The sequence below is a fragment of the Lichenostomus cassidix genome, chromosome 5 (assembly GCF_008360975.1).
Source record: "Lichenostomus cassidix isolate B80296 chromosome 5, HeHo_3.0, whole genome shotgun sequence".
Lineage (NCBI taxonomy): Eukaryota > Metazoa > Chordata > Aves > Passeriformes > Meliphagidae > Lichenostomus > Lichenostomus cassidix.
In genome coordinates this window covers 35,209,999-35,224,928 of record NC_139486.1, presented here as the reverse complement: position 1 = coordinate 35,224,928, position 14,930 = coordinate 35,209,999, and the positions used below count along the sequence as shown (strand labels likewise).

General features: G+C 43.0%; 1 protein-coding gene across 5 annotated transcripts in view; it reads left to right on the top strand.

Moving 5' to 3' along the window:
• DPF3 (double PHD fingers 3) overlaps positions 1-14,930 on the top strand; it is a 194,102-nt gene that overhangs the window by 165,368 nt on the left and 13,804 nt on the right. For all 5 annotated transcript variants that reach the window (XM_085062237.1, XM_085062232.1, XM_085062231.1 and 2 more), the window contains 2 exons: positions 12,520-12,632; positions 13,932-14,013. In XM_085062237.1, the coding sequence (XP_084918363.1) occupies positions 12,520-12,632; positions 13,932-14,013 (195 nt within the window). The remainder of the gene's footprint in view (positions 1-12,519; positions 12,633-13,931; positions 14,014-14,930) is intronic.

Sequence of the window (14,930 nt, the reverse complement as noted above, 5' to 3'; positions counted from 1 at the left end):
GTCCTATTGAGTAAGACCTCAGCTACATAAGGCATGCATAGCAGAGCACATAAGCAATGACTATTAACTTTGACTGGCTGTGTCCAAATCATGGCTTGATGTTTTTAAGATCTCCATTACGCCTTGGAAATTATTGTATAAAAATTGTATTTTGTTTGCTGCACTAAAGCTAGACATTTGCCACAGTTAAGCCCTATCTTTGATTTTAATAACACAATATGGGCACCATCCATCTGGAACACATTAATTTCACCAGTATACTTTTTAACACCTAACTATATTTTCTGCTGTTTCAACAAGTGCTCTTGCAGTATGTGTTTAGAAACTTATACCATGTCATCTGTTATTTCATGATGTTTTGTCTTTGCAGCCTGTAGTTCTTCATGATTCTATGGTGGGTGAGCCATAGTGGGAGAAGGAAGTAATTTCCTTCATGAAAGTACAGGGGTAGGGTGTTGTGGCTAATATTGCCATCTATAATTAGAAACAGGTTTGCTTAATATTGCCTGACAGGTGTGGTAACTTTGAATGATCCACAGGCCAACCAATGGCACTGCTAAGGGAAAGGCAATTTGCTTTAAACATTGAAGCTGGGCAGTAGGCTGAAGCTCTTGGAACTGTTGCTGCCTGCCTGAGAAAGCTTGCAGAAGGGTACTTCTCTTTTGGCAACTCAGCTGATGGATGGTATCTTTTGAGTAGGAACAGACACAGCCTCCCTTCAATGTCTTAACCCTGAGTGGTTTGGGGGTTTTGGAGTTGGATTTAATTTCTCAGTGCTGCTTATCTTCCATAACCAATTATCAGTAAAACCTACTTTATATCTAGGTTTGCATACGTTTTAAGAGTAATTTTTCACTTGGACTGAAGCCTGTCTCATTACATTTCTTCATCTTTGCTGTTAAGTGTCTTGGTGTCAGTGTCTTCATTGTGGACTGCAGGAAGTGAGTGAACATGACCAAATCTTTCTGATACAACCTTCTTTTTTGAAACAGACTAGAGACTTTTAAATAATGCTGGAGGTAGTTTTGTCAAGCATCACTGCAGGCTTAGCTGGCTATTTTGTATTTCTTTCAGTAGCCAAAGCCATTAAGTTCTTCATACAGTGATTTCGGGAATAAGTATTGAGGCCAGCTCCCCACGGTGAGAGGAAGTCATTGGATGGGAAATAGTGGAAAGCTGTGCTGTCACTAAAGGGGTACTTTTAGTGTCAACCAGTGTGACAGAACTTTAAAGTTCAGGTTGCACTTTGTGCAGTGGAGTTTGCATGGAATGGTTTTAAGTTGATGTTTGAGAAATTAATTTTCCCATGTTGGTACAAATCATAGTTGCTTCACATCGGTGCTCTGCTGGGAGTGGCTTAAATGCATTAAACAACACTAAAGTCTTTCCATCCCTTTCCCCAGGCTGAACAACTTGTTTTACAGTACAGTGAATTGTGGGTCAGAAGACCCATCCATGGCTGGAATATCTGGACTTTGGCTTCCTTAAGAGCAGGTTCCAGGCCTTCTCAGGTCTTTCTGTATTGACTACTGTCAATATATCTTTCTATACTGACCTCTGAATGTGTCCATCAACCTGGGGACTTAGGAGAGTTTTTAACTGTCCACAGACTCTCTCTAAGTTGAATTTCCTGTAGTACTGTTCAGGCATGCAGATGGTCCAGAGTTGTGTTTTCCTTTATCTGAAGAAAAAGACCTTACCTGGGTTAGGGGACTTCATTTCCCTTGCAGCCTCTTCATTAACCAGCTCTCCAAGACCCTTTCCTCACTTCCATTAAGGGTGAGATTTTACAAGTACTTAGCTGACTGAAAGAAAGGAATGGAGATTAATTTCCTAAGGACACCCACAGCCATTATTTTCCCTTTGTGACTGTTTACATATTTACAGGTCTGGAATTATGTGAAGAAGAATTAGTCCCCATTAGGCTATCACTGAGAATTGCCAAACATCTTATGGGTGATAGAATCCCACCTAACAGTGAACATTGCAGGTGATGAACACCCTTAACAGCTGTTAAAAGTGAGAGGACTTGGGATACCCAGAGCCTGGTCAGACCAACCTGTAGGAGAGGGTTTCCCAACTTCCTGGCCATTAACAGAACCACTGAGCAACAGTCCTGCTGGCCAATGGAGCAGCCAGCTAAGAACAGAGTTAGAAGAGTCCCAGATCACTGTAATACCGTGGAAGGTCATTTTCTGGAATTAAATACAATAATATTCTACTTTTCTATTGGCTTTGTTAAACAATTCCTTTGGTGCTGAACAATAGCAAGACTGGTGAACTGTTTAATGAGGGGCATTAGTGTCCACTGCCATGGAACTAGCTAATTTCTTGTTTAATTTGATGTGATATGTAGCTGCCATGAAGTATTGGTTGTGTAGGTTAAAGCAGCACTACTGACTTGTTACAGGTTAAGGAATGGTCAGCACTTTGACTTGACTAATCTGGGGTGGAAGGTGTGGTGAGCTCAAAGAAAACAGATCATGGATTTTAATCAGATGGTTTTCCACTGAAAAAACTGATTTTAAAATTGTACTGTTTTAATCTCTGGCAGCATTTTGTTGGACATTTACTCAAAAAGGCCATTGAAGTAACAACTGAAAAATACCATAGTGAGGAGAAAAGATTTTGGTTTGGTTCAAAATGAAACACAATCTCTTTTTCTCAATGAAATGACCCTTTCCCACTGCCAACTGTGCCCAGGCTTGAATGAAACATTTTGTTTGTGACTATTTTTTCTCTTTCTTAAAAACAATTCAATTGAGCTCATTTCTGAAGCAAGCTACTCCTCCAAAATGAAAGTCCAACTTCCTATTCGTGAGACACCGGTACAAAATGTCTCAACCTTTCTGAAAATCAGTTTTCTGCCCTGCCACCTCTTAATCCTTTCTCCCTTCCCACTTGCTTTTGACTGAAACTACTTTGTTCAAATTCACTCCTTCACTCAGATGTTTAGATCACCTTGAAACTGCATTTTTTAGAGAGTAAACAAAGACATTTCATTCCCTCCTACCACACTCACACTGATGCTCTTCAGCATGTGGTTATAGCTCTTACTTCTCTCTAGATATTGATGTTGGTGGGAGTTTGGTGGGGAAGTGAAGATTGACTATCTTGTTGATGAAACCTATATTGGCACTTAAAAATTCCCAACCAAACAGGGGCTTTAACTGACAGAGCAGGAAAAAAAAAAAATCAGTATTTTCCAGCTTCTGGCACTGCATTACAAATGATGGAGAATGTGTGTGGGGATCACTGCCTGTTTGGCAGCTGAATGGGTTTCTTTAACTCAGCAAGGGACTGAAGTAACTTGTTCCAAATTGGTGTTTGTGTTGAGTGAGGCAGTTCTACTTATGTCTGAATATACATTCACATTAGCAACAGTGTAAATTATGCTTCTATGAGAAAGACAGACTCCTTGCATTTTCAGCATGTTCACATGGATTATCAGTCATTTACCTGTCATGTGCTGAATACCTTTACCTAGATAGGATGTGGTTACCTTATGTAAGAGCAGTGAGGTCACTGTCTATGCAATGGCATGGTGTCTTCTGCATAGTTAAGTTTCTTTAATATTAAAATGATGACATTTAAATAATTTCTCTGGAGTTTGCCACTTGATTTGAAATTTCGGGAACAGTGCTGGCAGGGAATTACTCAAGAGTAATTCCTTAATCTTTCTAGAAAGTTAGTCCAGAAATTAGTAATACTCTTTCATTTTCCCCTTTCTTTTCCCCAAATTCATCAGCTTACCCTGTTTCCAAGTGACAGCTGCATTTATGGGATGTCTGTTCTGTGGCTCATGGTTGAAATCGCCTCTGAAGTTCTCCCCACAGTCCTTGATGCTTGAGGAGGACCACAGTGGTGCAGTGTGGTTGTCTTGATGCTCTCTGAACTGACTGGGTGACGATGGCCTGTTTTTAGTGAAGAGGTGTCCATGCCACAATACATCACCTTCGTCGCACTCTCCCGCTTAATCCCAGTGGAGAAGCCCCTGTTGGAGTGCTCTGGGGAAATGATGAGTCCCATCTGCTGCTGCCACTGGCTCAGGATAGACACCCACCCTTTGTTGGGTCACTGTGAAAACATTGCAGCCTTTTCAAATGCTCCCTTGGTATCTTGGGAAGTGCTGGGCATCCCTGCAGGTGTGCTGCTATCTGTGGCTGTGTTGGCAAGGCAGTTTAGCACCAGAGGTACTGGAGAAGGACCAGGTATTTGGACAGCAAATGTGGGTTCAAGCAGGTAGCAGAGTCCTTGTTCATATTGAATGGAGGGAAGGAGGGGCAGCGCTGATATCTTGTTTTATGTTTTTATGGTGGGGGTTTAACAAAGGCAGTGTGCTTGCGGAAGGCTATTCAGGCTGCCATTTCCCTAGCATTTTAAATACCACCTCACTCTGCTCATTATAGCTGGGGATTTTGGCTCTCCCAGGGGGGAGGAGATGTTCTAAATGGGCTGCCAGGGAGGTGGATTTAATGCACTAGGAAGAGCTGGCTTCACCAAGTTAAAAAGCAAAACAAAACCCAATCCTCCTTTCCTATTTTTAGTGTTTATGACCAAGTATTTTTGCTTGGTTGCTCATTTTGAAAGGGTTTAGTGAGCCTGCCAGTTGATTGAAAGCTCTGTGGTGTGTGAGCTGGCCTGGCTGGGGAGCCTGCAGTGCATAGCGACGAGGTCGGAGCTGTGCCGGAGGTTTTTTTCCACTGCAGTTTGTTGAAGGGTAACGAAAATGTCCCCGGGGCAAAGGGGATGTTGGCTTTCCAGGTTGTGGTGATTCATCTTGCCTGGATAAGCAGTCCTTCTCCCACTCCCGCATTTTCATCTCCATCTACCTCACCCCTACTTCACCGTGCAACCAAATGCAAAGGCAGCCCCTCACCATGCAGGGCTTTTGCTGGGGGTCTCCAGCACCAACCCCGGCGAGCTGCACTGCCTGGGCAGCATTAGCATTCAGTGCCTGTCCTCCTGGCCAGTTCATGTTCTATAAATGGGTTTATTCTCGTTATTAGGAGCTATGTCCCTGGCATATGGAATCCGTGCGGTGCCTGCAGGCAGGTTTCCTTCCTGTTGGTGTTGGTAAGCAGCCCAAGAGCCTCCTGGCAATTAGCAGATCGTTACCCATAATGCAGCACGCAGCGATGCAGCCTGGTGGTTTTTCTGGAGGTCACTCTGACCTAATTCACCCCCAGGAATTGTACAGCGCTGGCATGACTTACCAGTGCATTAACAAGCTGATGCTTCAGTACAAGGTTATTTGAGTGCTTCCACATTATTTTTCTTAGGCAAGAAATAGCCATTTTGTCTAGCGGCCAACAGTGGTTAATAGGGGCCAGTCTGGAACAAGAGGGAGCTGAGTGCTGTCTGGTTTTGAGAGGAGACATCGAGGCATGTGGCCTCTCCTTTGGCTTTAAAGCTGGGGGCTGTTTCTGATCCCCCAGGTTGCAAAGGCGCAGTTTGCTGCCTCAGTTCTGCATTATCACAGAATCTTTGCAGTGAAAAGAGTAGTGTGTGTCAGGTGTGCCTGAGTTCCCACTGCTCAGCCTCAAAGGGGAACAGAGAGCCTTGTGCCCCAGATCTGCCCCAGCCCAAAACCCTGGGAGACGTGAAATGGAGGTGCAGATTTCACCTTGTCAAAGGCAGTTCTGGAAGGGCAGGTGTGTCTGGCCAGAGAGGGACACCCACACAGCAGCAGAAACCCTGGCAGGGCTCATCCTCTCCAGGCAAACCTGAGCACAGAGCAGAGGGCCTGGATGCAGCATCACCAGCCCACATCAGGGTGTTGTCCCAGGGCAGTGATTTGTGTGCACCAAAGTTAATTGTCAGCAGTTTCTAGCGGCTTTTAAAACCTGTAACTTTTTTTTTTTTTTTTCCTCCCTGGTAAAATATGTATGGCTGGATTGTGCACACTGAAAAAGCGGGGTACACAGGGAGAAGCACACACAAACCTATTGCAGTAAAACTGTTTTAAAGCATTTAAAGTTCTAAAACTTTAAAGTAGTTAAAGATCTTAAGTAGTTTTCCCATAAGATATGGGGAATTTGCTACCATGGGAATGGGGCGTGGGGAGCGATTTGACTGACAAACCATTAGGAAGCCCAGAATAACTCGCTCCTGGCTTGTCCCTTTGCATGCTTCAGAGGTCACCCCTGAATCCCACCCAGTTCCTCCTGCCACCTTGTGCCAGACAGTTACACTGCCTTGTCCACAGCTGATCTCCCTGGGTGCATGTAGGTCTGTGCATACACATTCATATTTTTTATGCACATGAGCAGCCTGAGCCAAGCTTTGCTCTTTATATACCCTCTGTAACCCAGGCTCCTTATCCCAGCTGATGCTCTTGATGCTTAAAAAGGTTTCAGAGGAAATTATGCAGCATTGTAGAGTCAAAGCTTGGAGTGAGCAGAGCTGCAGGGTGGACTCTCCTCCGGCAATGAACTTTTCTGGGAGTGCCTGGAGATGAGGGGTGTTTTGGCAGGAGCTCACTCTGCTTCCTGTGCCCTTTGGTGTTTGCATGGCTAAAGGAACAGCAGGGCAGTGCAGGAGAGTAGGCTGCAAGTGCCACCTGCCACACCCCACCATTTTATAACTTCCCCAAGATCTCTAGAGTTAGCTGCTTTCAAACACAGGTCTGTCCTGCTTTCAGTTCCCACTGACTCCGAAATTACACCTGCCAAACTGGAACTGGGGCTGAACCACTACCTTTTGCACAGGGGTTTTATTTGTCCCTTGGGTGAACAATTAAAGTGGGCTCTCTTGTACTGGTGCCAGATATTTGTGCAATTGCTTGTAATTTATGTAACTTCTTCCATTGGAACTGGCAGTGCTGAGAAGCAAACCACCATCTCCGGAGTGCAGCTGGCCACCAGCTCAGTTTAAGCTCTGTCCATGCTGGCCAGAGCAACTGTAAGGCTAGAAAATGAAATAATAGGAACTATAAGCTCTTCTACAGCTGAGTGGTTTCAGAGATCCATCAATTATTAAAGGCATTAATTCTTCCACAATTACTGGCACGTTGTGGCTAATTACAATAGAGGAGAGTTGGTCTCTGACCAAATCAGACTGACCAGACTATTCAGTGAAACCACTGAGTCCTTTCGGATTCACTTCTTTAGCAGAGTTGGCAGTGCTGGAATGCACTGGGAGAAACAGCCAGGTTTTCTCACTTCAGTCAGGACACCGAAATTCGCAGTGGTGATATTTCCTCCCTCTTCTGTCTGATAGTAATAAACCCCCATGGGGTGCCTATGAGTGAGACTTTCTTTTTTATTTGTTTGTATGTTTTTCTTAAGAAGCTGGATTCAGCAGGGTCCTGTGCTGAAGGGGGTGAGACAAAAGCTCTTCACCTGCAGCCTCCTGCATCTACCACTGCCCTGGCCACCAGGAAAGCTGTTATATTTTTCTGTAATGAAATACTTCTGCATATCACACAGATAGTGTGGCAGGTGGTGCCTTGGATTCTCACCCCACAAACACTTTTGAAGGCTTCTGTTCATGAGTACCTCCATTTGAGCAGGCAGGCATATGTCTCTACATGGTAACAACTCCACATTGCAAGATGGGAAGGGCCAGGAAAATGCCAAGAGCTCCCCAACCTCATGCCATAGGAATGTCTGGTCTTTTTGTAAGAGTTGCAGCCCCTTGAGCCTTGGGATTCTGGCAGAGCCAAGCCTTTCAGTGTGCTTGGATATTTGACAACATCCAATATTTGATTTTTAAGAGCCCTTTCTAATCTGTCTGTTGTTGATACTGCATATCTGTAAGCATGCCTTCTTAGACAGACGAATGAGGGGTAAATTTTTAAATTACAACCATAAAATCAGATCACTTATTAAAACTACAAGTTTCCCTTATTTTGTACAGATAGGGGTAATAATTCTGTCTAATGATGGCAGTGGCCACAGCAATTCTTATTCAATCTTAGCAGAAGGAAATTATGCATTTTATTTGCATGTAAAACTTCCATTATTTGGATGGGGCTCCTGTGACATAGGTCATTATATGTGTAATATGTATTTATAGTTGTTTAAAGAGCTGAAAGTTTGTGGAATAAATTCTGATGCAATATAGCCAGGAGGCCTGTGAGTTTTCATAATGCTATTGATTCAAAAGCCCACCACTACACTGTGAAGATAATGGAAAGAATTGGAAACTGGGTAAAAATTCCTTCCACTCTGTACAAATAATTTCACATTTGTTTTTTAAAAAAGAGTGTTTGCTTATTTTTTTCCCCTCAAGATAATTCATGCCTTTGTTTGAAAAAGGTTATTGATTGGATTGTTAACTTAAATAGTCTGTGGCGGGTGTGACAGAGCACATGGCTGCAATTAATCTTGCCATGCAGAATCCATTATTGAAAAAGCACTAATGAGCCGTTCTAAGGCCTTCACTGGTCACAGAGCGCCTGGGAACAGCAGATTGCTCCTGCCCTTAAATGTCAGTTTGGGTCTTTAGTGTTATACAGCCAGTGTAAGCAGAAGAGATTTTAAGATGTTTTTGGTGGTATGTATGTTAAAATTGTCTTTTCCATCAACCTGCAATTGTACCAAGTGCAGGAGACAAGAAATTGTCTCTGAACATGCTCACCTCCCCACTCCACTGACCAGGTGTCTGGTGGACATAGTGTACAATTAAAGGCAGTGGCATGTGAAACATTGATGTCACTATAAAATATGGTCTCAGTCTCAGAGTTCAGATGCAGAGGAGAGTTTTGACAAAGATGAGGGAGCTTTCAAAGCTAATCTACACTTTAAAATATTGTTTTAAGACAAAGGGATGAGCAGTTGAAAACCTCACTGCAAGTTTTATTGTCCCTGTCTGTTGTTTATAGCTGTTGCAGCATTGCAAAAGTTTAGGTAGACAATAGTTATGGTAGATTAGAAACTGTCAATGTTAACACATTGCCTTCTCCTTCAACAGAACTGCTCCCAGGGTGTATTTTAGAGGTCTGTCTATTGACTTTGGTGACACCATAAATCTGTGTTACTTCTTCCCCCTATTAGACCTGCAGAGCTGATACAGACTTGTGAGAGTGATCCAGGGTTTCCCAGGGTGGAGCCACCACCTGAATTATTAACTGAATTCCAGTTGCACACTCTTTGCTGCACACCTTAGCCACAGCAAATGCTGTTCATCACATGATTAGGTGAAATAAGACTGTTTCTTCATCTTAACCACATAGCAAGAAGACTTTCAGTTCTCTGGCTTGAGTGCTACCACCATGTCTGTAACTTGAATCACATTTTGGACTGCTCTCTGTGTAAATGAATATTGTGGCCTGAACTAGCCGGTTTTGTTTTGTTTTGTTTTGTTTTTTTTGTTGGGTTGGTTTGTTTGGGGTTTTTTTTTTTTGGAAAAAAAGGCAATTTGAATCTCCCTGTAGTAGCTTGCCACATGCAGCTACAGGGCTTTGTGTTCAGCTACTCTGACAGAGAGAGAATGCTAAGGAGTTCTGTGATATGGAGCAGGGATGGTGTTCACTAACACTGCCTCAGGAAGTCTTGCATGTGTGACTTTTCTGATAGCATGTAAAACACTAGGTTTTGAACAAAAGTAGCAGGGAAAGAAAGATTGTGAAGAAGGAGAGAGCAGGGAGGGAAGGAAAAATAATTTTAATGTTCTGAGTTTCTAGTGGCATGCTTGCCCTACACTACAGGGCCTCATCATGCTGATAGCATAAGTAAAAATAGTCTTTCCAAAACTGTGAGGTTGGGGTCATGGTACCACATGGAATGTTGCTTAATGTGAAAGAGCATCTGACTTAGAGGCTGAAGAAAGACATTCTTTTTGCCTTACACATGGCATCAACCCTTGGCAAACAGAGAGCAACCTGCAGCTATGCAGACTCTACTCTTGTAGTCACAGTACTTGGAGGGAGAGCCTAATGGAATTAATGAATTGTTACGGTTTTGCAAAATATTTCTGCATTGCTACGAAAAAGAAACCACTGTGGCCCTGGCTCTACTAGTAATATTTTCTAAGGAATCCTCAGCTCACAAGAGACCATTTCTTTTAGGTTTGTGATAGGTGTGGTTGTTAAGAAATGCTCTGCAATATAGGATGTATCACTTCAAGGATGAGGCACCGCTGATGTGAGATGCAGCACAGGAGACCTGCAGAGCTGTTTCTGAGGCCAATGAGGAACTAAACAGTCAATACTGATAATTGGAATAGAGTAGGGATGACTGTGAAGGGACAGAGATAAAGCAGTGAACAGGACCTGACCTTCATGTCACATTAGAAAGGGAGGGTCTTCAGCTGGAGTCTCTGCAGGTCTCTGCAATGTGAAGCACGTGAAGATGTGCATGCATTTAGCTGTAATTTATTTCTGTGAGTTTGATTCCATTCTTTCTGTTTCTTTTCAAATATGACTGAAGCTATTTAACTCTGATTAATTCACCTCCCTGTATGAGTTGTTTTCTGTGATATATTCCAGCACTGTGCAACATTTCTGGAAGCAGCTCTTTGCTGTTGGGATGAATTCCTCCCTGATGTGCAGTGTGGCACATTTGTTCTATTTACTGGTGTTGGAATAAGGTTTGCATTCACTGTAAATCAGATCTGGAGGAACGTTTCAGTGTCATGTCAGGTTCTGCTAGTTTGGTAGTATCAGAAAGTATATGTGGTCCTCCCAGCAAGAAAAGCTATCTTGTCACATCTCCTTTTGCATAGTTGCAGTTTCAAGGTCCCCAGAACTTTAGCTGGCCCACTGTAAATCCACATAAAATCTATCACTTGTTTTGTGGTGACATTTCAAGGGCTCCAAAACCCAGTGATCTTCTTAGTCCATCTGAGCTCATCATTATTATAAAGAATACTTCTATATTCAAAGGCTGAGTGATATGAGAAATTTCACTGATCCCTCCTTCTCTAAATATCTCCTTTATTTTCTATTCAATTTCCTTAATAATTATGCGTACACAGTTCTTTGCTGGACAGCCTTAGTTTTTATATCACAACCACGCAAATATAACCGGAGAACAAAAATTCCTATTATATCATTTGGTGGTATCATGGACATATAAAGGAAATATATTCCCTACAGCACTACTTCCTTATCCAGCAATTCTCAGCAATTGCTTGCTTCACTGTCTGGAAAATACAGAAGCTTTTTGTAGGGTGGTGATGGGTGATGTGATGTCACAGCAAAATATTGCTGACAGGTCTGGTAATGAAGATGGCACATCTGTGCCCACATCTGCCACAGACATGCCTTTTTTCCTTATTGGAGAAACAGCATTTCTTTCTCCACTCTTAAAAAGGCACTTAGGTTGGTGGAAGTGGAAAAGACTTTTTCCAACCCATTAGTTGTAGTCTAAGAACAGCAGATCGAGTAGAGGTGAGAAACCCCATGCAACTTATGGCGCCAGTTTCTAGAAGTAGCAGGAGGCAGTGCTGGATGTGCATACCTGTGTTTCTAGTTTTTCTACAGATGAGCAGTTGACTCTCCCTGCCCTGATTATGCACAGTGTTAGTGTTTAAGTGTGTCAGAGAGGGATTCTAAATGTGGGGCTTTCCAAGAAGGCAGGCAGGAGCTTATCAAAGGTGACTTAGGCAATGTCTCAGGCTGGTAGGGGTGGTTTGGGAGTACAGTACGTTATTTCAGCGGTGTATTTGTCTTGTTTTGTTTTGCAGAAGGAACACTGATCCTACCTTTGGTTTGTTTGTTTGTTTGTATTTTCCCCTCCAGAAAGCCCATTGCTGACCCTGCTACTGTGATACTGCTGTTTTGCAAAGCTGAAGTCGACACGCATGTAGGGGCGGGGGTTGTAACTCTGGCAATTTGTCCTTCCCGATTAGATGTGACTGTTCTGCTAGCTTTCCCTTCTTTATTCCTTTCATTTAGTTCATTGTGGGAGTTGGCTTGGGTTTTTTTTCCTTTCGGTTTCTTGTTTTGATCCTGGAAGGTTAGCTGTGCAATTTGGTTTCTTCTGTGCCAACCAACTTTACCGGCAGAGCTCTTAAAAAAATTAAAAGCTATATCCTTCCATCCTGTCTTGCGTCTTCTCTGTACGCTACTGCTTCCATTAAGCAAAGTTTACAGAATTGCTCCACCCATTTGGACACCAGGAAGGGAAGCTGTGAAATGGAGAATAACCTCATTTCCACCAGGTCCTTCGTTCCGGTCGAAACAACGCTAATTGAAACTGTAGTCCAATTTCTATTAAGACGGATGGTCTCTCTCTGAAATTGGGTTTGTTTCTGATTTCATTCTTTTTTCTTGTTTTCTGGAAAAAAAAAAAAAAGTAGATCCCCACAAAAACCAACTCAAAGCCAAGCCATTTTTAAGAGCTCTGAATAAAACTGCTTTGCCAATGGGGAATGGGTGGAGATGACTCTGATTTTCTCTTGTGCCCGGCAGCGAAAGGGTTAATGCCTGCTTTCCTCTTTGGTATCTGTTAGTTGCAGCCCATGTTGTGATCAGTCCATGTCCATGTGTGTTTTGTTCCCAAATTTAATACCGGTTAATTAACAAGCAATAAGTAAGCCTTAACAATGACCGTTGTTTCCGATCTTCCTCAGGACACCCGACCTGCCTGCAGTTCACCACAAACATGACTGAGGCTGTTAAAACCTATCAGTGGCAATGCATTGAGTGCAAATCCTGCAGCCTTTGTGGGACCTCAGAGAACGATGTGAGTCCATTTACCTTTTCATGCACATAAGCATCACTGCAAGCTGCCGCCATGCCCACCCTTGAGAAGCATGTGGCAATGGTGTGGGTCCTTGTTTTACTGCTGCTTCCATGTGCTCCCAAGGGACAGCCACCCCTGAGAGCAGAGATGGGCTGCTCCCCAGTGTCCCTATTCAGCCACTGGTCTCTGCTGAAATTACCATGGGTATCATACAGGGCCACTTAAGATGCTGATACTTGTGGTTTGTGTGCTTATTCAATAGAAATTAGTAGGGGACCATGAATTCCTGTTGCAGGGAATAGTATTTTCAGTATGATAGTTGGAAGTACATGTGAATACTTGATTACCCAAGAGATGGCAAGTGTGTTTCTTCTGTCCCTGATTTTCTTTACTTTTTTGGCATGATTTTTTAACCTTAATTACAAGACTTGGGAAACATAAAACCATTTGAACTGGGATAGATAGGCCTCACCTAATCACCTATTCTGGTGATTTCCAGAGCCTGCAGCTGAGCAATGTCCTCTCTGTGGGATTTGCAGTTAAAATCTGATGCTAGGGGTCCTTGGTGGCCCGTGAGAAACTTGGAGAATTGGCAGTGGCTGAAGAATTTTGGAGGTGATTAGCTAGCACTATATTCCCTACAGCAGAATAAATTTGAAGCCCAAGATTTTGTGTTTGCTTTAGCATAAAAAAAGAAATCTGAAACCAGGGAGCTGTTCTGCCTTAGGAATCACAGGGTACCTCAGAGCAGTTTATTTCACCCCAAATATATGAAAGAGCTGCAGACCACATGGTGGGGTCATGTAATTTCCATCTGTTTTACAAAAATTTTACTCAGCTGAGTTTTGGAGAGCTGTCTAAGTCAAAGGTTTCTTCTGAAGGAATGAGATCAGCTCATGGTGACACTGGAGCAAAGCCTGTCCTCTTCTCTCAGTACAGCATATCCCTGCGTAACAGCTTTTACTCCTTCATTATGAGGCCATCTTGGAAAGGAAGTCCTCCACTTCTCATAGTGATTTTCTAGTTAGAAACTGAACTGCCTTTGTGCTGAGAGGGGCTTTCTGCAGCCTCTCAGAAATATGGTGGTTGATCATGGATGAACAAATGTGATGCTTGTAGCCTTTACATTCCCAGTAGTCTCTTTGTCTCTGTTGTTGCAGCTCTGCATTCTCAGCTGAGCATTGCTGGTTACCATACTTATGTACTTATCTTGGCAAGAGACTAATTTACTTCATTTTCTCTCTTCTCCTCTCCTTCTCTCCCTGTTTCCCTACTGTCTCTCCAACAACCCTGCCTCAGGACCAGCTGCTCTTCTGTGATGACTGTGACCGTGGCTATCACATGTATTGCTTGAATCCACCAGTCTTTGAGCCCCCAGAAGGTAACATATGACACAAGTCTACTTGGAAAATCACAATAAAATCTTTGTGGAGAAGGGAAGAATTTCAGAAAAGTGTTTGGAACCATGCAGGGTTAAGGAAGCAGTAACAAAGCAAAAGGAGGTAGCACTGGAAAAAAAAAAGAAAATTAATAGATGTGAAGGTCTAATGTGATCTGTGGTATCCTACTCAATCTTGGTCAGTCTCCTCCTCTTCCAGGACTGACCATGGAAGTGGCTCTTTTGTGGGGCATGGATACCTTTGGATGTCCCACATGTCACCTTAATTTAGTCAACTGAATTGAGCTTTGGTGAATTGTGACTTTGGACTTCCTAAGAAGTCAAAGTCCCAGAGAGAAAGCCCCAGACAGGGATGTGATCTCTGGAACACTGGAGAGCCTGTTGTCAGGAGACTGGATTAAGAGGAATTACCTTCCTTACTCTATGATATGTTTCTGTCTTGCCCAGACAAGGGTTTTGTGGTCTGTATTACATTTGGTATGTAGTTATGACCTCTGCAGGGGGTTCAGTCTGACTGTACTACAACTGGTTGTAGTTTGTCACTTGGCCATGGAGCAGAGGAACAAGTCTCTTGCCATTATAGATCCTCTGACTAAAATCTGCAGAGAGCAGTAGAATTGGAGAAAGAGACTTGTGAGTGACTGTGGTTTACATGAGGGGCAAGACAAGAATAATTACAAATCAATCATGCATTCAGGAACTAATGTTTGCAACTTGTGTAAAAAGGAAGCTCAATCAGGAGGAAATTTTTGAAACGCAGCTAATAATTAGCTAAAGGTTTCTGTTCCACAGGGAAGTGGTATATTGAAAGTGGGAAAATAAAAACCACCTCATTGCAATGCACACTCCAGCAGCATTGTAGCTCCTGTAGAAAACCTATGGACACAAAAGCAAGGGCA